This window comes from Entelurus aequoreus, linkage group LG22 (genome assembly GCF_033978785.1).
Source record: "Entelurus aequoreus isolate RoL-2023_Sb linkage group LG22, RoL_Eaeq_v1.1, whole genome shotgun sequence".
Classification (NCBI taxonomy): Eukaryota; Metazoa; Chordata; class Actinopteri; order Syngnathiformes; family Syngnathidae; genus Entelurus; species Entelurus aequoreus.
The window spans coordinates 30,234,436-30,261,574 of NC_084752.1; the positions used below are offsets into that span (position 1 = coordinate 30,234,436).

The 27,139-nt window shown below is 39.3% G+C and overlaps 1 protein-coding gene across 1 annotated transcript; it reads right to left on the reverse strand.

Moving 5' to 3' along the window:
- Positions 1-1,527: 1,527 nt before the first annotated feature.
- LOC133639218 (beta-2-glycoprotein 1-like) lies at positions 1,528-26,525 on the reverse strand. The gene is made up of 8 exons (XM_062032375.1): positions 26,268-26,525; positions 25,970-26,146; positions 25,808-25,904; positions 18,473-18,549; positions 18,210-18,398; positions 14,977-15,156; positions 9,914-10,111; positions 1,528-1,691 (listed from the first exon to the last, which is right to left on the reverse strand). Exons 1-8 carry the CDS (start codon positions 26,383-26,385, stop codon positions 1,627-1,629), a joined length of 1,101 nt encoding a protein of 366 aa, XP_061888359.1. The 5' UTR covers positions 26,386-26,525; the 3' UTR covers positions 1,528-1,626.
- Between the last annotated feature and the right edge of the window lie 614 nt (positions 26,526-27,139).

Sequence of the window (27,139 nt, forward strand, 5' to 3'; positions counted from 1 at the left end):
GTAGGCCTTTAAAACTCATTTGTATACTCTAGCTCAGGGGTGCTCATTACGTCGATCGCGAGCTACCGGTCGATCGCGGAGGGTGTGTCAGTCGTTCGCCAGCCAGGGATTAAAAAAATAGTCCTAAAAATGAGCGATCACAAATCTTCACTATGACGTCACTCTCGTCACTTGATTGACATTCACGGCACCCGAGGGTCTTCTGAGATGACGCTGGCTGCTGCCAGCTCATTATAAAGAAAAAATTACGACAGGAAGGCGAGAAACACTTTTTATTTCAACAGACTCTGGTGCCGTACCTGTCGTCAAAACTCCAAAGACCGACTGCACAGTTCCTGCCTTCACAATAAAAGCGCTGCTTCATGCTGCCTGTGCTAAGAGTCTCAGAAAGCTGGCGTGCACAAGCTAGCAAGCTACGGAGTTTGCCGCCAATGTATTTGTTGTAAAGTGTATACAAAGGAGTACGGAAGCTGGACAAATAAGATGCCAAAAACCAACCACTTTCATGTGGTATTGGACAGAAAGGAGGACTTTTTTTCTCCTCCATTTGAAAATGCGGACGTTATCAGCACCACTGTCTGATTCCTATCAATGCAAGTCATCAGAATCAGGTAATACACCAACTTATATTCTTGTCTTCATGAAAGAAAGGAATCTATATGTGTTAAACATGCATGTATTATCATTAAACACCTTTAACTTGTTAACAATATTAACTATACGTGTTAAACATGCTTGTATTATCATTAAATACCTTTAACTTGTTAACAATATTAACTATATGTGTTAAACATGCTTGCATTATCTTTAAACACCTTTAATATGTTAACAATATTAACTATATGTATTAAACATTCTTGTATTATCATTAAACACCTTTAGTTTATTAACAATATTAACTATATGTGTTAAACATGCTTGCATTATCATTAAACACCTTTAACTTGTTAACAAAAACATGTATTTCATAAATAAGTAAATATAAATTATATATATGAATGAGGTAGATCCCCACGACTTGATCAATTGAAAAGTAGCTTGCCTGCAGAAAAAGTGTGAGCACCCCTGCCTTAGACTTTAAATAGACCCCCTTTTTAGACCAGTTGATCTGCCGTTTCTTTTCTTTTCTGCTCTGCCCCCCTCTCCCTCGTGGAGGGGGTGGGGAAAAGGTTCGGTGGCCACAGATGAAGTGCTGGCTGTCCAGAGTCGGGACTCGGGGTGGACCGCTCGCCTGTGCATCGGTTGGGGACATCTCTGCGTTCACTCGACGTCCATTGCACCGGTCGTTGCCCACATCTGCGGTCCTCTCCAAGGTTTCTCATTGTCATCCCACTGGGTTGAGTTTTTCCTTGCCCTGATGTGGGATCTGAACCGAGCATGTCGTTGTGGCTTGTGCAGCCCTTTGAGACACTTGTGATTTAGAGCTATATAAATAAACATTGATTGATTGATTGATACTGTTGAAAGAAATGCAAGTGATGCTGCCTTTGCGGTATAATTTGTATTTTATTGACACCACACACATACTTAAGTGAGAAAATATACTTTATTTTTGGAGACCAAGATGATATTATGGTATCACTTTAAAGTATTCCAATGATGTGATAAGAGGACCCCGCTGTCATCCTAGCATTCTTCTATTTCAGATGGAAGAGAATCTGAATAAAGGCTGTAGTGAGTGCTGCTTGGCTCTGGAAAAAAACCCAAATAAAAATAAATTAGGATAACTTATTTAAAAAAAATTAAAAATAAAAAGTTAAACATAGACAAAGACATGCACCTGGGGATAGGTTGATTGGCAACACTAATCCAGGGTGTACCCCGCCTTCCGCCCGATTGTAGCTGAGATAGGCTCCGGTGCCCCCCGCGACCCCGAAGGGAATAAGCGGTAGAAAATGGATGGATGGATGGATGGATAGACAAGTCATACACGTTTTTTTTGTGTGCGTGTGAATAATCTGATAGTTTTGAAGCTGTATCATTATCCATCAGTTAACAATTGTACATCTGTTGCCTGGCTTATGTTGTCAGGAATTGTTTTCTGTTTGTCTGGAGAGCAGCTTTTTTTTTTACAGCGGGGCCTGGGTGTGACCCCGCTTCTTTCCCTTAAAAAAAAAACTAAGGTGAGCCTATTTTGTGACATTTTATGTATATCTGCAGATTCTCTTATTGCAAGGTCTAAAAGGGAATTCCTTTTAGCCATGAAAAAAATGAAAGAATGGTAGCACATCACAGTAGCTCCTTTGAATTCCTTCCTTTATTTTTGGTATTCCTCAACATTTCTTGCTTTTGTTTAATCACTTGTTTTTTCCATAAACCACTAATTCTTGGGCAGTTTTGTGTGTTTTTGTTACTTTTCTTTTTGTTTTCGGGCCGTTTTGTGTTTGGCTTTGATCAGTTGAGCTACCATGAATTGATTAACGTGGACCCCGACTTAAACAAGTTGAAAAACGTATTCGGGTGTTACCATTTAGTGGTCAATTGTACGGAATATGTACTGTACTGTGCAATCTACTAATAAAAGTTTCAATCAATCAATCAAAAAGCAGCCGGCCCTTTGTTTACACACGCGAGGAGGTGTTTGCGCTGGGGATCTCGGCCGGACATTCCCAACGGACTACGGAAAAAGCGTTGGGGATGCCGTGCCGGCACAAAGATGAAGGAGCGGAGGAACAATTTCCCTTGTGGATCAATACAGTTTGTCTAAGTCTAAGTTTCTTTATTTTCCTCGAGCTGCTGAACCTCCGCCAAAGTCTTCTGTTGCCTCAAAGGGGAATCCTGCCCCACATGTCAATAAAAAAAAACCCTGCAGTAAGTGTACAGTAGAAGTACTGGTGCTGTGTTTCTTAACCATTGTTGGGCCTTAAGCGCCACCTGGAGGGCAACAAAACAATATCTGTTTCTCAGCTGTGGGCCGCAGCGCTACTCAGTTGTAATACACTTTTCCACTACTTGTGGCAGTAATGACAATATAAAACAAATGGAAGAAGAACGGAGCTAAAGTCATAGAGAGGTTTCTTAAGCGCAAAAAATATGACTAAAGTGATGGAGCTGCAATTAATTTGCACTTTGATTTTACTGACAGTTTATTTAAGTAACATATTTGTTATTAACTTCGTTTTTTATTTCAGCATAACAAAATTTTATGTAAATTTAATTTGATTCCCTTCTTTTATGGTATATTTGGTTGATTGATTGATTGATTGATTGAAACTTTTATTAGTATATTGCAAAGGAAGGGATTACATTATATAAAAAACAGTACAGTTTACACAGTACAGTACATATTCCGCACAATTGACCACTAAATGGTAACACCCAAATAAGTTTTTCAACTTGTTTAAGTCGGGGTCCACGTTAATCAATTCATGGTAAATTAGTGGTTATTTTTCTAATCAGCCTGACCTAAACCCAAAGTTTATGTATAAGATCAGGGGTCAGCAACCCGCGGCTCTAGAGCCGCATAGCGCCACCCTAGTGGCTCCCTGGACTTTTTCAGAGATGTGTGAAAATGGAAAAAGATGAAGAAAAAAATTTATTTTTTGTTTGAATATATTTTCTGTAAGAGAACAAACATGACACAAACCTTCCTAATTGTTAGAAATCCCACTGTTTATGTTATACATGCTTCACTGATGAGAGTATTTGGCAAGCACCGTTTTGTCCTACTAATTTCAGCGATCCTTGAACTCATCGTAGTTTGTTTACATGTACAACTTTCTCCGATGCTGCCACAGAAAGACGTGTTTTATGCCACTCCCTCTTTGTCTCATTTTGTCCACCAAACGTTTTATGCTGTGCGTGGATGCACAAAGGTGAGCTTTGTTGATTTTATTGATTTGCTAGAGTCCTTATCAGGCATACTTGGTCAATCCACATCTGCAAGCTAATCGGTGTTAACATGCTATTTAGGCTAGCTGTATGTACATATTGCATCATCATGCCTCGTTTGTAGGTATATTTGAGCTCATTTAATTCCATTTACTCATGTCCTCTGTGTATTTAATTTATATTTGCATGTCTCATGACACATTGACTGTATGTAATATTGGCTGCATTTCTCATAGTTGTTTGTGTGCCATGTTGTTCCAGACCACAGGAAACGTAATCAATCCATTAGAAGAACACAGCCTGCCGTTTCCTTTAACTTGGACACACACATCTATACTTTTAAAGTTATTTGGATAGTAGGCTAATATAGCTAATATAGACACTTACATCACGTGTTGTCTTCATTATAACACTTATATCCTACTCAGTGGCCTAGTGGTTAGAGTGTCCGCCCTGAGATCGGTAGGTTGTGAGTTCAAACCCCGGCCGAGTCATACCAAAGACTATAAAAATGGGACCCATCAACCTCCCTGCTTGGCACTCAGCATCAAGGGTTGGAATTGGGGGTTAAATCACCAAAAATGATTCCCGGGCGCGGAACCGCTGCTGCCCACTGCTCCCCTCACCTCCCAGGGGGTGATCAAGGGGATGGGTCAAATGCAGAGGACACATTTCACCACACCTAGTGTGTGTGTGACAATCATTGGTACTTTAACTTAATATAAGACTTTCAAAGTCATTTTGATAGTAGGCTAATACAACTAATATAGACACTTACATCATGTGTTGCCTTCATTATAACACTTATATAAGACTTTTAAAGTCATTTTGATAGTAGGCTAATATAGCTAATATAGACACTTACATCATGTGTTGTCTTCATTATAACACTTATATAAGACTTTTAAAGTCATTTTGATAGTAGGCTATATAACTAATATAGACACTTACATCATGTGTTGCCTTCATTATCACACTTATATAAGACTTTTAAAGTAATTTTGATAGTAGGTTAATATAGCTAATATAGACACTTACATCACGCGTTGTCTTCATTATAACAATTATATAACACTTTCAAAGTCATTTTGATAGTAGGCTAATACAACTAATATAGGCACTTACATCATGTGTTGCCTTCAGTAAAACACTTATTTTAGACTTCTAAAGTCATTTTGATAGTAGGCCATACTTGCCAACCTTGAGACCTCCAATATCGGGAGGTTGGGGGGGGCTTGGTCGGGGGTGGGGGAGCGTGGTTGGGGGCGTGGTTTGGTGGGGGCGTGTTTAGGGGCGTGGTTAAGAGGAGAGTATATTTACAGCTAGAATTCACCAACTCAAGTATTTCATGTCCCCCAATTTTAATCGCATTATTAGTTCCCACAAGCATACATATCTCACTCACGCTACAGTACACGCATCAATAGGGACTGGAGGTCGGCTGTAATGGCTGACCTCCTAATTTTAACTACACAGTAGACACTCTGGGGGCCTTGTACACATGCATGTGGGGGGGTTGGGGTTCGGCGCACCCCTCATTGCCTCGTCGGCCGGCGCGGATTCCGGGGACTGCGTTCTGGTGGCCTGCCAGGCTTTTATTAATTTATTATTATTATTATTTTTTTTTATTTTTTTATATTTTTTAATGTGTATATATATTTATGTATATATATATATATATATATATATATATATATATATATATATATATATATATATATATATATATATATATATATATATATATATATATATATATATGTGTGTATGTGTGTATGTATGTATGTGTATGTGTATGTGTATGTGTATGTATGTGTATGTATATATGTATATATATATATTTATTTATTTATTTTTTATTTTATAATTTATTTATTTTTTTTAAATAATTTTTATTATTTACTTACTTTATTTTATTTAATTATTTGTATTTGTTATTTTTAATTTAATTTGTATTTCATTTTATTATTATTATATATTTTTTTTAAATTATTGTTATTTTTGTTTAATCTTATTATTTATTTGTGTGTGGCGTCGCGCGGGTCTCGCTTCCTGTTGGGTGGGGTCCGTGCCCGTGTGGCCCGACCTTGCGCTGTGGTGTCTCTGTTGGCGACTTGATGTGGTGGCGGCGCGGCGCCCGTGTCTGGTCTGGATACTGTGTCTCGGTTGTTTGGGCGGTGGTGTGTTTGTGCGGGTTTGGGTTGGGGTGGTGGGGTCTTTTGGCGGGGGCGGGTGTTGGTGTCTCTTGTTTGCGTGTTGGCGTTTGGGCTTGCTGGCGGGCTGGCGCTGGCTGGTATCTGTGATCCTGTTGGCGTGTGGTTGCCGGTCGCGGTTTTTTTTTTTGATCGCTTTGATTTGATTGGGTGGTGCTGGCTGTCTGGGGGTGTTGTGGCTGCTGTTTCTGCTGCCGTTTGTTTGTGGTGTGGGCGCCCGTGGCTGCTGGGTCTGGTGCAGGGGGGTGGCTGATGTTGTGACTGGTGGCAGCTCGCGCGCGTGGTGGTTGTCGGGGCTGACAAACTGTGTATATGTATGTGTGTGTGTGTGTGTGTATGTATGTATGTATGTATGTATATATATGTGTATGTGTATGCATGTGTATGTGTGTATATATATGTGTATGTGTATGCATGTGTATGTGCGTGTATGTGTACATGTGTATGTTTATGTGTATGTATATATATATGTATGTATATTTCTGGGGGTACGTTCTGGGCCTGCCTGTCGGGTGGGGGTCGGCGCCTCAGGCTACTGCATCCGGACTGCGTGTCTGGAGCTCCTGGGTCCCGCCGTCCATCCCTTCCGGGTGGCCGTCTTGGTTGGGGCCTGCTGGGTCTGGTCCCTGCGTCTACTGTGGCGGCTTGGTGCTGCAGGGTATTTCGAGGTGCTGCGAGTCGGCCAGTTGTTGGGGTAGCGACCTTGTGTGTCAGCATGTCTGTGATCTTCTTTTAATTCTTTTTTTATTTATGTATTTTTTTTTTTTTTTATATATAAATAGATTTAATTATTTATTTATTTATTTTTTTTCCTTTTTTTTTTTTTTTCTTTCTTTTTTTTTTTTTTAATATATTTTATTAATATTATTATTATTATGTATTTATTTATTTTATTTATTTATTCCCCTACCTCAGGGGGGGGGACTCGGCGGGGCGGTTGCTGGTTGTTCCATCTCCATCGTTGGGGTCCCTGCGGGTGGGGTGGGTGGTTCCTGTGGCCCCGTGCTGGGTGGTCCGGTGGCGGCCGGCTTGGGTGGGGTGGCCGTGGGCTGGCCTCGCCGCGCTCTCCGGGGGTGGGGGGGGGGCTCGTGGGGGCCCTGTTGCCGGTGGGGCGGGGGCGGTCTTCCCGTCCGGTTGCGGGGGGTCTCCGGGCCCCTCGGGCGGGGCGTCCCGCCTTTCTGTCCGTGTGGGGTGTGGTCTCTCGCTGGCTTGGGGTCTGGCTGCCCCCTGCTTTTCTCGTGCCTTGTCCTCTGCCGGGTGCGTCTGTCTGCGGCCTGCTGCTGGCCCTTGTGGGCGGCGCGGTGGGCCGGGCTCTGGGGTTCCTGTCGCTGTCCGGCTTGGCTGCGTGGGGGCGGTGGCCCCTGGTTCCCTGGGCACCACACCTACTGTTTGTGGGATGGGTTCTCGGGGAGGCTGGGGCCGTACTCTGGCTCCCGCACACACTGGGAGTCAAATGTATTGTACATGCAAATTCACATATACTCACACACATACATACAGACATACATAGGTACCTACGCTCCCACATACATATACAAATAAATACAGTACATATTTACACACTCAAAGTTCGTACATCCACACGCACATTCATTATACAAACATACTGTATACACATACTGTACATATACATTCACTGTAAAAACATACATATACACATACTGTACATATACATTCACTGTACAAACACACACATACACATACTACACATACATTCACTGTTCAAACACACATTTACACATACTGTACATATACATTCACTGTACAAACACACATTTACACATACTGTACATATACATTCACTGTTCAAACACACATACTGTATACACATACTGTACATATACATTCACTGTACAAGCACACATACACATACTGTACATATACAAGTACATATGCACACATACACTCATGCACATAATCACGTTTCATCAAACATATATTAACGTTGTTGCCCTAGGGTAAACTGGGTATAACACATGGCACACTGACAAAGCTTAACCTATTGATACTATAACAATCTACAAGGTTAAGGTTGCTTCTCTTTCTTCCCCTCCATTTTTCTGCATTCTTTCGTATCTCAAGTTATCATTACGTATATGTATTGTTGCATTTGAACAATTGTATTGTTGATAATAAAGGTAAAGTACTGGTATTGTTTATTATCAATAGCACTATTTCTATTGGTATTCATATTGCTCCATTTTTAGTGTAATAATGCTCATTGTCATTTCTGTATTTTTTTTTTTAAATTTTCGCTAACTGCTTATTTGCTATTACTTTTACCATCATATTTGTACATGTCGTATTTGCTGATGTTGCTCTGTTGTTGTTGTTGTTGTTGTGTTTGCTGTTGTTGTTTTTGTCTCTCTGTCTAATCCCCCTCTTGTCCCCACAATTCCCCCCTCTGTCTTCCTTTTTCTCTCTTTCTATCCCCTCCTGCTCCGGCCCGGCTGCACCAAATGATAATATAAATACATTTAATAAAGTCAAAATACAAGTAAGGCAACAAGAGAAGTATCCTACACTTCTCTTTTGTAAAGTAAATCTGAACAGCCGATATGGGCATCTACATCTGCTATATGATTTGCCCGAGAAGCTGGGCAGGACATTATAAAAAAAAAATAAAAAAAAAATAAAATAAAAAAGAAAATAAAAAAATAAAAAATAAAAAAAAAAAATAAAAAAAAAAAGTATTTCATATATATATATATATATATATATATATATATATATATATATATATATATATATATATATATATATATATATATATATATATATATATATATATATATATATATATATATATATATATATATATATATATATATATATATATATATATATATATATATATATATATATATATATATATATATATATATATATATATTTTTTTTTATTATATATATAAATAAAAGAAATACTTGAATTTTAGTGTTCATTTATCTACACATATACACACACACACATACACAACACTCATCTACTCATTGTTGTACTTGAAAGTACAATGCTTTGTTAAGGGTTGAATTGTCCATCCTCTTTCTATTCTCTGTCACTATTTTTCTAACCATGCTGAACACCCTCTCTGATGATGCATTGCTGTGTGGCACGCACAAAAGTGCTTTCATCAAATGCACGAGAGTGTGGAATCTTCCATCTCTCCCTAGCATGGCCCAAAACCGGTCAATCCTTGCTTCCTGGGGAAGATCTTCCCTGGCAAGCAATTGGTACTCCAGTACTTGTACCCGGAGGCTGGTCAGGTCCAATCGCAGCTGCGGCAGACTTTTTTTTGGGGGGGCGTGGCCTCCAGCTCCGGCTGAATACTGGGAGTTTGTGGGGAGAAAATCTCTGTCGGGAGGTTGTCGGGAGAGGCGCTGAATATCGGGATTCTCCCGCTAAAAACGGGAGGGTTGGCAAGTATGTAGTAGGCTAATATAACTAATATAGACACTTACATCATGTGTTGTCTTCATTAAAACACTTATTTTAGACTTTTAAAGTCATTTTGATAGTAGGCTAATATAACTAATATAGACACTTACATCATGTGTTGCCTTCATTATCACACTTTTCATTTTTTGCGGCTCCAGACAGATTTTTTTGTTGTATTTTTGGTCTAATATGGCTCTTTCAACATTTTAGGTTGCCAACCCCTGTCTTAGATACATAATCATATTTGTGATTAACACATGCTTTCATATCATTTGACATGGTTGTAAACTGTAAGTAGGTTAGATATAATCAATCTCAAGAGTTAGATTACTCATTAAGTGATGTTATTTGAGTGGGCCCCGGGAACCTCTGTTGTGGAAAAGTGGGGGTTCCCGACGTCAGAAAGGTTAAGAACCCCGTCTGTACGTTACCTTCGAAGCATTCAGGGATTTGGAGCTTTCCATCGATACACTGGGTCGACACAGCATAGCCACACTTCCTGTCTTGACCCATGCAGTAGACGGACACAATGTCACGATGGAGGACTCTGTTAGGCTGCAGGGCTTCAATCCAGACTTTTTTTTCGTTGTACAATATTCTTCCTCTTTTTATGTCGATGCTGCATGGAGCTGCATGTCACAGGAACAACAATACCTCAGATGAGTTCTACTATTTCTACACATTATAGCAGGGATGTGGAAATGTTTTCCACTGAGGGCCGCTCACTGAAAAATGAAAGAATGCGAGGACCAGTTTGGTATAAAATACAATATATAATGCAACCATTGAAGCTCCCATCAATTTTGGTGAAGGTTAAAGGTCCCGGGGACTCTAAAGGGTCCCAGTCATTAAAGTGTTAAAATAAGTCATCCATTAACATTTTCCTTTGACACTTAAATTTAGATCAACTTCAGATCCACCCGTTCCCATAAAGATGTATTTTTCTTTATGTTTAGGCCTTTAAAAAATATGTATAAAAAAGAAACCCCATGTATTCAAAAATTGATTCTTTGTTGTGAAATAATTGGAGCCCTAATAATTCATAACAACATTGTTTGTGGCTTGTTTTTATTTTGAATAAAGAGAGCTTAAAAAAATCAGACTAAGGGTCTCGTGGATCCAAAAGACCCCCGCTAATAAACGTGTTAAAAATAAGTCATACCAATATATATAATTTTTTGCTTTCAACCCTTTAATCTCTAGATCAGGGGTCCCCAAATGTTTGGACTCGGGGGCTACATTGGGTTAAATATATATACAGTATATATATATATATATATATATATATATATATATATATATATATATATATATATATATATATATATATATATATATATATATATATATATATATATATATATATATACATATATATACGTAAAAACCGTCCGACTGGAGTTCCGTGAGTGCATAATGTAAAGCCACTACAGGTTTTAGCGCTTTGATAGCTAGTCTACTGACAGATATAAGTAAGAACTTTACACTACTTTATATTAGAAATGGCAACAGTGGAAAATGAATGTCACATAACAAGAAGATAGAGGGGAAAAAAAGAAGCTTATTGACACAGACTACAATGGCGGACTCGTGCAAATTTTCTGTACTTATGCAGATCCTAAATACACACCAGCAGGTACAAGAAGGTCAGAAAAGTTGGTTTTGCATAATATTGTGAATGCCAGATAATGTCTGCTAAAAGGTGCCATTTTGCAGTCCTTATACACACACCATATTAATACTCGTATGTTTAATGCGCCGACAATCCATCAAGCGGTGTGGCTTTATAGTTGACCAAAGTCGTACTAAAAACATTTTGACAAATTTTTGAGTGCCGTATGTTATGTTCTATATTGTCAATGGAACATTTAAAATGTTGGTGTTGTTTACCGGCGTATCTCTTGTGTGTGACTACCATCTACTGGTCACACTTATCATTACACCATGTACCAAATACAATAGCTTCAAGGTCGGTAAGCACAACCAGAATTATTCCGTACTTTAGGCGCACCGGGTTATAAGGCGCACATTTTTGAGAAAATTTAAGGATTTTAAGTGCACCTTATAGTCCGAAAAATACGGTACATACATATATATGTTTGTGGAGGGAGGTGTGGCCAGCGCGCCTGCAGGAGCAAAGGTCACCGCCTCTGTCTATGGTGCTGAGGATGAGACACAGCTGGCAGGTGATTAGATCTCACAGGTGGTACGTGTTAATCTAATCATCTGTTGTCTTTAACAGTAAGCGGCCGGGAGCAGGAGGGGGGAGAGGATACGGACGTGGCTGAAAAGTTGCTTCCTGCTGGAGAGAAAACTTTTGATAAAATCTATGTACATTAAAACCTGGTTAAAAACTGCACGCTTGGCTCTGGTGCTGTGTCTAACAGTGGAACTGCTGGGAAGCAACTTCCACAATGTTATATATTATATTTTTCTTCTTCTCTCTATCCCCTCCTAAATATATTCATTTAAGAAAGTCAAATACAAATAGGGCAACAAAAAAAGTATCCACCACTCCCTCTTTTGTAAAGTAAATCTGTACAGTAGATATGTGCATATACATCAACAATATGATTTGCTGAGTGGCTGGACAGGTCAGATTAAAAAACAAAAACAAAAAAAACGAAACACATTTTTTCCCCCTTGGGTCTGGATTGTGGACGGTGGCGGGCCGTAGTTTGGGGACCCCTGCTCTAGATCAACTTCAGATCCGTCTGTCCATTTTAAGGTTTTATTATTTTTTTGAGCAATGACAGTTTAAAAGTTAAAAAAACTGCCTGCATGGGATTTTTGGTTATTAGTGTCAGTATTGCAACATGTTCTTGTTACGTGCGGTGAGGTTCATGACTGGTGGGGCACTGACTTCATCACAGTCAGATTTACAAACATATGAACCCTAAAGAGTATCTTATTCACCATTTGATTGGCAGCAGTTAACGGGTTATGTTTAAAAGCTCATACCAGCATTGTTCCCTGCTTGGCACTCAGCATCAAGGGTTGGAATTGGGGGTTAAATCACCAAAATTATTCCCGGGCGCGGCGCCGCTGCTGCCTAGTGCTCCCCTCACCTCCCAGGGGGTGATCAAGGGGATGGGTCAAATGCAGAGAACAAATTTCACCACACCTAGTGTGTGTGTGACAATCATTGGTACTTTAACTTAACTTTAACTTTACACATACAAACTGTAGCACACAAAAAAGCACATTTAATAAAAAAAACGTTATTATGGTCTTACCTTTACTTATAAGTGCGGGAACAGTGGTGTTCGTGTTGGAGGAGTTGTGAATGAATGAAATATGAAATCCGTGCTGCAGTCTGCAGGTGTACCTAATGTTGTGTCCCTGCACTCGTTCACGGCTCCTCCGGCGCGAGCATTGTTGTTTTTGCACTTTTTGGCTTCTTGTTAAGTGACTTTTTTTGGGTGGATTCGGTCTTGCACGTGGAGGGTTTGGCTGTGGGCTTTGGTTGGTGTGGCACTCCCGTCGGGCGGTGCATTCTGCGACGGGGGTGCTTGGCACAAGGAGGCGGGGTTACTGCGAGCCTCACACAGTGCGTCTTCGCAGCAGTTTTATGATCGCTCAGCACAAGAAATACTTTACACACATACAGTTGTTGACAAAATACTCTGTACATTATATACCTCAGCTAACTAAACTATGGAAATGTATAATATAATTCATATAGCAATATGATCTCACTTCACAGCAGGCCAGCAGTTAGCCGAGTCCGCATTCCATGGTGAGGCACAAGTGCCTCAACTGGCTGCACCGTCTCTTCTCAGTATTTGAACGGCAAATGTGAAAATTCAGCGATTTTGAATAAAAATAATCTAAAACTGGTGAAGTTAAATGGAAAATAACTTTATAGTATAATCACTGAATACATATAACAATTTAATTAATTGTTTTTCTTTTTACATTTTTGTTCTTTCCATGATGGCAGGTGAGGCCCCGCCATGATTATAGAGGGGCAGGGGCTCAAAGTCAGAAAAGGGCAGACATTTTTTTTTTTGGTCCTTTACACAATATGGAAATTAATGTAAAATTAAATTTGCTAATAGGAAGCTAACTACTTAGCTGTGTGTCCTTTGTAGGTAAAAGTGATTGCCATTTCTTTTGTGTCAACAAACTATGGTCATAATGAGTTAATTCACATTATCGTAGGCTTGGAAGACATGAAAAGCAACAAAACACTGGTTTATTATTAGGCTATTTATTGTTAAAGATAAGCACTTTAATATTGAACATTGAACAGTGCAACATGAACTTTGAAAAAAAATACAAAAATAAATACCCAAATGGAAAAAACTTCAATGTGAAAATCTGTCCTTTTTCCCTTAACTTGATGAAAACACCATCAAGTTGTAACTTATGGTCTTTCTCACTTAATGCTCAGACTAAACAACTGAAACAGGGCCAAAAATATTGACCAGGGGCCAGTAGAGGGCTGTATCCTTTCTTTTTTTGGCCTTGTGCTGCAGGCATAATCAACATGAATCAAGTTTAAATACAGATGGTAATATTCCGAACAGATAACCTACATCTTATATCCCCAGAATGCTGAAATAATTATTATTATTAATAATAATAATAATAATAATAATAATTATTATTATTATCATTATCATTATTCTTCTTATTATTGTTATCATTATTATCATTATTATTTTGTTAACCCACACAGTAATAGCAAAGTCACAATAAACTTTATATCTAAACCTCTACTGTGAGAAAAATGTGATCCGCCGTAAACACAGTGCATTTTATTTTGAAAATTAACCCGGTGTTTTATTTTGTATTTTGTTCACTACTTCCTGTCCCGCACGATCCGCTCTGCTCTGTGCGGACTTGATGTGCCGTGCTCAATTGATGCGCCGTGCTCCGACGTCCGGCAAAAACAGAAGCTGACACATTGAATAATAGAATAATACAGCGTTTTTCTGAAATATTACCCATATTAGATGCTGAATAAGTGGACGGCGACTAGACCATAACATAACTCACAGGTTCAACTTGCTCCACTGTCACGTCTCAGGGGCGCAGTTGGCTCTCTCTCCTCTCACTTACTCACACTCGCCCTCTCTCTCTCTCTCTCTGGCGGAACGGCAGGCTCAAACAACCCGGTATTACAAGAAAACGTGGAGTTTTTGTACCGCTGTTTTTTTTTACATCTCTGACAGGAATTTATTAATGTTGTTTAAAGGAAAAAATATAATAAAAAAAACACACACAGGCAGAGGGCACTTTTTAAGACGAGGCAAAAAAGGGCAGGGGCTCGAGCACCCATAGGGCCCTATGTGTGCACGTGCCTGCTCACCTGCCTCTATTCCACTTGTTTATGTTTTTTTCTGTCATAGTATTATTAGAATGTGCCATGTAAATTAGGCCCCCAGACCACACCCTGCAACATAGTATCATTGTTGTGATTGGCTTATTCATACAGCTAAACATACAAAAAGTGCATCAGTCAAACATACTGTAGTATATGATGTACCTTTGCAGGCTGGTTTGTCAGACCATTCTCCATTCTTCTGACAAACAGTTTGGAAGCTTCCTTCCAGCTCGTAGTCGCCATTGCAGCCGTAGCTGACGATCTCCGTGAGGAAGTAACGTTTCTTGTCCTCGGCTGACATGAACCCATTGGTAATGTTCTCCGGTGGAGGACACGTGACCACTGAAAAGAGTCGGGGAATAGATATGGGTGGTTTTTAAAACACAACTACTTTTCTGTACGGTGTAAACCAGGGGTCTTCAACTTTTTCCACGCCAGAGACCCCCAAACTGATGGAGGGGTGATCCCCTATATATCTTGTGTACAATTGGGTTTTAAATTAAACTGGTCTCGAGGGTACCCTGTTATTGGGCAATACTAAAATATTCAAAGGATATGGTATTATCAGCTAGCTGGCAACTAGCGCACTAATCGCTAGCTGGCAACTATAGCGGTAATCAGAGCAGTTGTTAGGAATTCTGGGTCCCCTGAAAGTACACCGGTGTGGGCCCCTCTACCCAATTCATTGCCTGTGCGTGTGTGGTAGTGTGGGCCCTAGTGGGTTGTTGGCCCTTAGAATTGTCATCGCCTTTCCCCTATATCAGTGGTCCCCAACCTTTTTGTAGCTGCGGTAACGCTTGAAAATTTGTCCCACGGACCGGGGGGTTTATGCTTTTTTATTTTTATTTTATTTTTATTTTTTTGTCATAAAGAAATACAATCATGTGTGCTTACGGACTGTATCCCTGCAGACTGTATTGATCTATATTGATATATAATGTATATATTGTGTTTTTTATGTTGATTTAATAAAAAAATCAACGGTCCCGGGCCGCACAAGAAAAAAAAATATATATATATATTTTTTTTTTATTTCTTGTGCGGCCCGGTGGTTGGGGACCACTGCCCTATATCAGTGGTTCTCAACCTTTTTTCAGTGATGTACCCCCTGTGAACATTTTTTTAATTCAAGTACCCCCTAATCAGAGCAAAGCATTTTTGGTTGAAAAAAAGAGATAAAGAAGTAAAATACAGCACTATGTCATCAGTTTCTGATTTAATAAATTGTATAACAGTGCAAAATATTGCTCATTTGTTGTGGTCTTTCTTGAACTATTTGGGAGAAGAGATATAAAAATAACTAAAAACTTGTTGAAAAATAAACAAGTGATTCAATTATAAATAAAGATTTCTACACATAGAAGTAATCATCAACTTAAAGTGCCCTCTTTGGGGATTGTAATAGAGATCCATCTGGATTCATGAACTTAATTCTAAACATTTCTTCACAAAAAAAGAAATCTTTAACATCAATATTTATGGAACATGTCCACAACAAATCTAGCTGTCAACACTGAATATTGCATTGTTGCATTTCTTTTCACAGTTCTTTTTGACAGACATTTAAAAAAAATCTCATGTACCCCTTGGCATACCTTCAAGTACCCCCAGGGGTACGTGTGCCCCCATTTGAGAACCACTGCCCTATATGACGGCACCGACGCTAATCGCTAGCTGGCAACTACAGCGCTAATCACTAGCTGTCACTACAGCGCTAATCATTAGCTGTCACTACAGCGCTAATCACTAGCTGGCAACTAGACCACTAATCACTAGCTGGCAACTAGAGCGCTAATCTAGGCTGACCATATTCTGAAATCCCAAAAAGAGGACACATATATGCATGCCAAGGCGGGCAGCACGCCAAGGCAGCTCTAACTCTCCCAGTCTAAATTATACGCCCGCTAGCACCAAACCCCCCCACACATCCCCCCTCCCCCCAGCTCAGTTAGAGAGTTAGGGCTGCATGGGATTCTGGGTATTTGTTGTGTTGTGTTTATGTTGTGTTACGGTGCGGAGGTTCTCCAGAAATGTATTTGTCATTCTTTTTTGGTGTGGGTTCACAGTGTGGCGCATATTTGTAACGTAACAGTGTTAAAGTTGTTTTATACGTCAACCGTCAGTGTAAGCTGTGTGGCTGCTGACCAAGTATGCCTTGCTGTCTCCCACGTGTGCAAGTTAAAGCTTTATACAACATGAGGCCGGGCCGGCACGCTGTTTGTGCAAGTAATAGAGGATAATATATGCAGTGCCATCACGGCATATGCCCTTAATTTAGTTGTTAGGGGTTGCCGATCCCTGCCCAAGACGTACACTGAAAACACACGCAACCCTAAATGCCGGACATTTGAGGCATTTACGAAACCCCGCCCGGACACCCCGCAAAAGAGGACATGTTTGGGGAAAAGAGGACGTATGGTCAGCCTAGCTAATCACTAGCTGTCACTACAGCGCTAATCACTAGCTGGCAACTAGACCACTAATGACTAGCTGGCAACTAGACCACTAATCACTAGATGGAAACTAGAGAACCAATTACTAGCTGTCACTACAGCGCTAATCACTAGCTGGCAACTAGACCACTAATGACTAGCTGGCAACTAGACCACTAATCACTAGATGGAAACTAGAGAACCAATTACTAGCTGTCACTACAGCGCTAATCACTAGCTGGCAACTAGACCACTAATCACTAGCTGGCAACTAGACCACTAATCACTAGCTGGCAACTAGAGAACCAATTACTAGCTGTCACTACAGCGCTAATCACTAGCTGGCAACTAAAGCACCAATCACTAGCTGGCAACTACAGCGCTAATTGCTAGCTGGCAACTACAGCAATAATCGGTAGTTGGCAATTAGAGGGCTAATCGTTAGCGGGCAACTTGATTGTTCTTAAACGGCCAAATTGTTCTAACCTGCTGTTCTTAAGTTGCTGAATGCCAAATGGTTAGCGCGTGCGTGTCTATCATAATTTGCATACAAACACGCCCTTATTTCCCCAATATGCATTTGTAAACACCCTTAATTCCGTCATTTGCATAGGTAAACGCCCTTAATTCCCTCATATAAGGGCACAATTCCGGCAGAAAAGCCAAACATCAAACACACGGAGAATACACAAACACTTACAGATTACAGAAGAGAAATTCGTATTATCCCGCGGGGGAAATACATCATGTCAAAACGTAAGTTTAAGAAAGGGGGGACTGCTGAGGTAGCCTAAAGCGTTCAAATAAATATTCGTCACTTGGGGCAAATATGCGCTCCCTCCCCAGGGCACGATCTGCAGCACACTTAAAAACTTCCTAAGTGGGCCTAAGAACAACATTTTTTCTTAAGAACGGTTGCTGAATGGGGCCCAGTGTTGGTAGAAGAACAGGAGAGGAGTGTACCTCGACATTCAGGTGGCTGGGTCCAGTTTCCATGAGCAGTGCATTCTGCATGCACGTTTCCAAAGACGGCATAAGGAGGCAGGCACTTATATGACCCACGGGTGCCGAAATGAGTGGTGTTTCCTCTGATCTTCTTATTGTAAATGATCAGACCAAACTTGGGTATTGGAGCGAGACCACATGTCACAGCTGACAGGGGAGAGAAAAAATATTATGCACAGCCGTGCTAAAAATACAGTTAGAATGTTTATTGCTAAATGTACGTTTGCACTCTGGTTTTGATGCGCTCCATGTTCCATTGGCTTGGCATTTAGCACTGCTGGGTCCAGACAAAGTGTACCTGTGGAGAGATTTTCATTTTTTAGCCTATCCCAGCTGACTATAAAGCCGTGCTTCTCAATTAGAAGAAAACATTTGTTTGCGCTTCCACAGCCCAACGACTAAATCACTTGTACGTACAAAACCCGAAACCAGTGAAGTTGGCACGTTGTGTAAATGGTAAATAAAAACAGAATACAATGATTTGCAAATCCTTTTCAACTTATATTCAATTGAATGGACTGCAAAGACAAGATATTTAATGCTCGAACTGAGAAACGTAATTTTTTTTTGTGCAAATAATCATTACTTTAGAATTTAATGGCAGCGACACATTGCAAAAAAGTTGGCACAGGGGCATTTTTACCACTGTGTTACATTGCCTTTCCTTTTAACAACACTCAGTAAACGTTTCGGAACTGAGGAGACCAACTTTTGAAGCTTTTCAGGTGGAATTTTTTCCCATTCTTGCTTGATGTACAGCTTAAGTTGTTCAACAGTCCGGGGGTCTCCGTTGTGGTATTTTAGGCTTCATAATGCGCCACACATTTTCAATGGGAGACAAGTCTGGACTACAGGCAGGCCAGTCTAGTACCCGCACTCTTTTACCATGAAGCCACGCTGTTGTAACACGTGCAGAATGTGGCTTGGCATTGTCTTGCTGAAATAAGCAGGGGCGTCCATGATAACGTTGCTTGGATGGCAACATATGTTGCTCCAAAACCTGTATGTACCTTTCAGCATTAATGGTGCCTTCACAGAAGTGTAAGTTACCCATGCCTTGGGCACTAATACACCCCCATACCATCACAGATGCTGGCTTTTGAATTTGACAATAACAGTCCGAATGGTTCTTTTCCTCTTTGGTCCGGAGGACACGACATCCACAGTTTCCAAAAAACAATTTGAAATGTGGACTCATCAGACCACAGAACACTTTTCCACTTGGTATCAGTCCATCTTAGATGAGCTCGGGCCCAGCGAAGCCGGCGGCGTTTCTGGGTGTTGTTGATAAATGGCTTTCACTTTGCATAATAGAGTTTTAACTTGCACTTACAGATGTAGCGACCAACTGTAGTTACTGACAGTGGTTTTCTGAAGTGTTCCTGAGCCCATGTAGTGATATCCTTTACACATTGATGTCGGTTTTTGATTTAGTACCACCTGAGGGATCGAAGGTCACGGCCTTGCTGCTTACGTGCAGTGATTTCTCCAGATTCTCTGAACCTTTTGATGATATTACGGACTGTAGATGGTGAAATCCCTAAATTCCTTGCAATAGCTCGTTGAGAAATGTTGTTCTTAAACTGTTCAACGATTTGCTCACGCATTTGTTCGCAAAGTGGTGACCCTCGCCACATCCTTGTTTGTGAATGACTGAGCATTTCATGGAAGCTGCTTTTATACCCAATCATGGCACCCACCTGTTCCCAATTAGCCTGTTCACCTGTGGTATGTTCCAAATAAGTGTATAATGAGCATTCCTCAACTTTCTCAGTCTTTTTTGCCACTTGTGCCAGCTTTTTCGAAACATGTTGCATGCATCAAATTCCAAATGAGCTAATATTTGCAAAAAAATAACAACGTCTACCACAGGGGTGTCAAACTCAAATACAGAGTGGGCCAAAATTTAAAACTGAACAAAGCCACGGGCCAAGGTTGAACAAAATTAACCTTTTAAAAGGGACCCAAACAAGTTTTGCATTGAATATTGAACAAGCAAGGCTTATATAACTTTATAGTGACATGCAAAATCCAGTTTCAAATAGTAGTAATAATAATTTAAAAATATCAATGGCATATCAAATACAATTTAAATAAAAATTGAATGCCTCTTTTCTATTTGCAGCCTTCTGAGGTAAACAACACAAGCAATGCCAAACTATTAATCGATTTAAACTATTATACAAACATGGGGTCTGGTTCAAATATAGAGATGAGGGTCTTTAATTTGACCTGCTGTTGTACACTGTCTCAAAGTGTTAACATGTGCTCAATGTTTCCTTACCATTATTGCTATGTTGTCTATTACCATTACTGCTATGTTGTCTATTACCATTGTTGGCATTTTGTCCATTACCATTGTTGGTATATTCATAATTCCTACATTGTTGATACAAATTATTGATACAGTGTAATAATTATTGTTACCTGTGGTAATGCCACTATGATACAACATCTGTATTATAATCTTTGAACAAAGTAACAGTGAAACTCATGTGAATAATCACTGAATGGAGAACTGGGGGTGGGATTAAATAAGTTATCTTCTTCCCACTCCCTTTCAGGCAAAACTGGACAATCATGCATTGTATACTATACATTACCTTTTGCACTATATTAATTTATATTATTATGTGTTGTCAACTTTGTACTTTTTTATGTCCTTGCCTGAAATAAATGAATAAATAATGAATGAATGAATGAAAAATATCAACATTAACTTTTTCCACAAGCTAATAAATTTGAAAATAAAATAACAATGAATAAACCAACCATTCAGGACTTTAAACTGCTCAGTTTGCAACACACTGATCTAATTTGATGTGCCCAAGCCAGATACCTGGCATCTTTTCTTGGATGCTAGTTCATTAATGTCGGGGCTCAGGCTTTGAGCTGAGGCAACCTTCATTATCGAACGAAGGTGTTCATCAGTCATTATATCTCATAGTCCACCCGGACCACCAGCTACCACCAAACCCTGCCCCCCCCCCCAACCCCGCCCACCTCAACCGGTCCTGGGTATTTGTTCTGTTGTGTTTATGTTGTGTTACGGTGCGGATGTTCTCCCGAAATGTGTTTGTCATTCTTGTTTGGTGTGGATTCACAGTGTGGCATATATTTCTAACAGTGTTAAAGTTGTACAGTGTAACCTGTATGGCTGTTGATCAAGTATGCCTTGCATTCACTTGTGTGTGCGTACAGAAGCCGCACATATCTTGTAACTGGGCCGGCACGTTGTTAGAATGGATGAAAAGCGGACGTGACGACAGCTCGTAGAGGACGCTAAAGGCAGTGCCTTTAAGGCACGCCCTCAAGACTGTGGTCCGGGTGGACTATGAGATATAATGACTGATGAACACCTTCGTTCGATAATGAAGGTTGCCTCAGCTCAAAGCCTGAGCCCCGACATTAATGAACTAGCATCCAAGAAAAGATGCCAGGTATCTGGCTTGGGCACATCAGATTAGATCAGTGTGTTGCAAACTGAGCAGTTTAAAGTCCAGAGTTTGACACCCATGTCCTAGGCCCTCACGTGACTACCGGCCGCCATGTTGGGGGCCAACTCTGAAACCGTGTTGGCCATACTCGCTCTGTACATGGCTCTGAACAACTTGGTTGAAGTCTTTGCCATGAAGCTGAATGTGCCGGTCTAGTCTTACAGTATGTTGAGCAAGCCCTACCAAGTGTTTATACTGTAAGTATTGTACTTATTACACACTTGCTGTTTGATTGAAAGGCGCATCTGTTTTCAATGGGTACTATTGGCGTCATTTAGCCTTTTTTTAAAGAAAAATGCCCTATGCTTGCATTGTTTTGGGCTGTAGGAACCGTTCAAATAACAAAATGGATAAACGTTTCTTCAGAGTTCCTTTGGGTGGTAATTGAAAAGGGAGGAGTGCTAGATTTTACGAAAAGACTACGAGAAAAGTGGCACGCATTCCAGTCCAAGGGAGCAGAGTCGAAGAATGAACGAGTTTGCAGTGATCACTTCGTTAAAATTTTATTTGATATGCTTTTAAAGTTTTGGTATTTCCCTTTCAAGTATTATCTTGATATTATTTGTATTTCTTAAAACACCTGTTTGCTCTGAGTGTTTCGTGAAGAACTAACTCGGCGAGTCAGAATAAAAGAAAACAAATGTGAGCAAAACCTTGCATGTGTGGTTTAGGAGTTATGCTTGAATAAACTTTGTATTGCTTTTTTCGCATTATCTCAGGATTCTAAGAACATTACTGTCATATTGAGTAAAAAACTAAGTTTTGTGTTTGGAAACCTTACAAAAGCACATGTTTCTAGTAAAACTTATGAAGATACATTAATACAGACATTATTAGACATATTGCATGTGTGGTTTAGGAGTTATGCTTGAATACATTTTGTATTGCTTTTTTCGCATTATCTCAAGATTCTAAGAACATTTCTGTCATATTGAGTAAAAAAACTAAGTTTTGTGTTAGGGAACATTACAAAAGCACATTTTTCTAGTAAAACTAACAAAGATACATTAATACAGGCATTATTAGAAATATTGCATGTGTGGTTTAGGAGTTATGCTTGAATGTATTTTTTATTGCTTTTTTCGCAGTCTCAGGATTATAAGAACATTACTGTCATATTGAGTAAAACACTAAGTTTTGTGTTTGTAAACCTTACAAAAGCACATTTTTCTAGTAAAACTTATGAAGATACATTAATACAAGCATTATTAGACATATTGCATGTGTGGTTTAGGAGTTATGCTTGAATAAACTTTTTATTGCTTTTTTCGCATCATTTTAGGATTCAAAGAACATTACTGTTATATTGAGTAAGTTTTGTGTTAGGAAACCTTACAAAAGCACATGGTTCTAGTAAAACTCACAAAGATACATTAATAGCAGAGGACAAATTTCACCACACCTAGTGTGTGTGTGACAATCATTGGTACTTTAACTTTAACTTTAACTTAATACAGACATTAGTAGACATATTGCATGTGTGGTTTAGGAGTTATGCTTGAATAAACTTTTTTCGCATCATCTTAAGATTCTAAGAACATTACTGTCATATTGAGTAAAAAAACTAAGTTTTGTGTTAGGAAACATTACAAAAGCACATGGTTCTAGTAAAACTTATGAAGATACATTAATACAGACATTATTAGACATATTGCATGTGTGGTTTAGGAGTTATGCTTGAATAAACTTTTTTCGCATCATCTTAAGATTCTAAGAACATTACTGTCATATTGAGTAAAAAAACTAAGTTTTGTGTTAGGAAACATTACAAAAGCACATTTTTCTAGTAAAACTCACAAAGATACATTAATACAGACATTATTAGACATATTGCATGTGTGGTTTAGGAGTTATGCTTGAATATATTTTTTATTGCTTTTTTCGCAGTCTCAGGATTATAAGAACATTACTGTCATATTGAGTAAAAAACTAAGTTTTGTGTTTGGAAACCTTACAAAAGCACATGGTTCTAGTAAAACGTATGAAGATACATTAATACAGACATTATTAGACATATTGCATGTGTGGTTTAGGAGTTATGCTTGAATAAACTTTTTATTGTTTTTTTTCGTGTCATCTCAGGATTATAAGAACATTACTGTCATATTGAGTAAAAAACTAAGTTTTGTGTTTGGAAACCTTACAAAAACACATGTTTCTACTAAAACTCACAAAGATACAATAATATAGACATTATTACCTAAACAAGTTAAGCTTTTACCAAAGGCAGCAATCATAAATGAAGCTTTCAGCACATACACAATGTTGACATCCATAGTTATATTTTGATAAAGACAGGAAAAAACATGCGTGCAACAACAACAACAACAACAACAACAACAAATATGGCTGTAGACACAAACTTAAATCATGAAATGCAACCATACCCGAGCAAAAAGGATGCATGAGAGTCTTGATACCAATTTCCTTGACCCAGCCAGCTAAAGAAGTTGTAGACCTCCATGCTTTTCCAAGTTTTTATCTGTTTGTTTGTGTACAAGATAGTTCAATAAGCAGAGGTGGGTAGTAACGCACTACATTTACTCCGTTACATCTACTAGAGTTACTTTTGGGATAAATTGTACTTCTAAGAGTAGTTTTAATGCAACATACTTTTACTTTTACTTGAGTATATTTATAGAGAAGAAACGCTACTTTTACTCCGCTCCATTTATCTACATCCAGCTCGCTACTCGCTACTGATTTTTATCGATCTGTTAATGCACGCTTTGTTTGTTTTGGTTTGTCAGACAGACCTTCAAAGTAGGATCTATCGCATGCTTCGTTTCACCAATCAAATGCAGTCACTGGTGACATAAAATCGATGTTCACGCTTCAGACAACCAAAAAAACAATTATATAATGCGTTGTCATATGTGTCTCCCCAAACAAGTGGACATTTCAGCTTACATGAACTCAACGTCAAATTTGAGGAAGCACATCGCTGTAAGTAACGTTAGTAGATATTTTGGCTGTCACCGTAGGCTGATGTTAGCTTCCCTGCTATGAATCACTGTCAAATGTACATCGTGTGGGGACATTTATTAACACACTGCAGCCTCATAGACAGACAGACAGACACACACACACACACACACACACACACACACACACACACACACACACACACACACACACACACACACACACACACACACACACACACACACACACACACACACACACACACACTCACGCATGCATACAAACACCAATCAGAAGTGCACAGTGTGTTCTCAGGTGCAGCCCACACCTATCAGAGTTTATGGTTTGCGTAAAGGCTAACTTGTTATTTTCCTTTGTAATCTCTGCCTACTGAGCCTACGGTGCTGTTAAGTTATTGTGACTCAATTTGCCTTAATTTTTTTTATTTTAATGTATTATTATTTAATATATTATTGTTTTAGTTTCTTAAGAGATATTGCTGGCTCTGAATTTGTTCATTGCGATTTTTATGTTTTTGTGCATTATTTGTTGCCGTCATCATTCAACGAACAGGTTACTCATCAGTTATTCAGTACTTGAGTAGTTTTTTCACAACATACTTTTTACTTTTACTCAAGTACATATTTGGGTGACTCCTCCTTACTTTTTCTTGAGTAATAAAACTCTCTAGTAACAGTACTCTTACTTGTGTACAATTTCTGGCTACTATACCCACCTCTGTCGATAAGTCTGGAAACACAGCCGACGTATAATCCTTGGTATCACTCGGCAAAGCTTTTTTTGATACAGTATGTGGATCTTTTCCATTGCATTGTTAGATTTTTTGCTCGTATCTGTTTTTTCTGGAAGATCTAGGCCCCTTGCGTACTTGGTTGACCACCACTGTTTTTCCACTTCCGGGAAGAAGCCACATGAAGAAATACAAACAATAGCTGGCTGGAGGAGTTGTTGCTGCAGTGTTTAAGAATATGTTGACATTCTGCAAGGCAAAGCTGTCGTCTTGTCCACGATTCGAGTCAGATTCAAATCAGTGCGCATAACAGACGGCGCCAGCTGTTAATTATTTTCAAATTGTGTCATTACCCCAAATCCAACAGAAGTTATTTGCTTTACCCTTCATGGCAGGTGTAGTTGATTGTACTGTTGTACACCGTATCCTGGTAGTATATTTCTCCATTGACCGGTGGGTGTGGATGAGGACATCGTTTTGCTACAAGAGAGACAACATCAGAGCGAAGCAAGAAACATGGACAAATAAAAGAGTCTGAGACCCACCGCAGCACATGAACTTGGTTTTGGTCCACTCTCCACGCTCTGTACATACAATTGTTCGGGGGCCAAACATGGACGTGTATCCCATTTCACACGACAGCAGAAACTCTGAACCGGGACTAAAGTACCTCTGCTGCTGGACAGCTTTAACGTGGACACCCAGTTTGGGCATTGAACACACTGCAGGGACAACCGACAGAAGTAAATTAGACTACGACAATTGGTTCTATCCTAGTTAGGTACCTTTACCAACTGTATACACTTCATCATTTGGGGAATCAAAATAAGAGAAATAAATTACCGTTGTGTTCTTCTGTCGTCGCGGTGGAGAGGAATTTGCATAAGAGCAACAAATATATCCATTCCATGCTGAGTAGAAAAGTACAGAGTTCTTTCCTGTGGTGATAAGTAATGTCCATTCACTGTTTGCGCTTGTCCCAAAGTAAACAGATAACAGGTGTGCACTTGTTGCTTGCAGATGATCCTGCTTTTGGTTTTGATTCTTCAGTCGGCAACAAGCAACCCTCTAAAGTTGACTAAAATATTGAGACAAAGCAGTCCAGACTAGTGGCTGATGTCTGTGCAGGCCTTGTGCAGGGTTCCTGCCCAGCCCGGGTCCACAAATACCCACTGATTGAGAGTAGGGATGGGTTTGAGTTTGAGTTTGAGTTTGAGTTTATTTGGAACATGCAAGCATACAACATGATACATCACAATTTCCAGTTTCTCTTTTCAACATGTTCGAAAAGGAGTAGGAAGAAGCAGAGCTTATTTAATCCTACCCTTTTTCTTTTACATAACAGTTGCTAAAACTTTTGTTCACTTCCTGTTCTCAATTTATTCACAATATACTCCATAAGTAATCACAATAAAAATAAATAAATAGATAAGAATTGGTGAAGTAAGTTACATTTCATATGATGAGATAAGTAAGATTTTTATGAGAGTGAAAGAATGGATGAATTAAATAAATTCAGAATATTTATCATGGTTCTTCAGCTTAGGACTTTCTAAACATTTTAAGTTTGAAGAGTTTCTTGAAGTGGATCATATTAGTACATTGTTTGATTGCTTTGCTTAATCCATTCCATAATTGAATTCCATATACTGATATACTAAAGGTCTTAAGTGTTGTACGTGCATACAAATGTTTTAAATTACATTTCTCTCTAA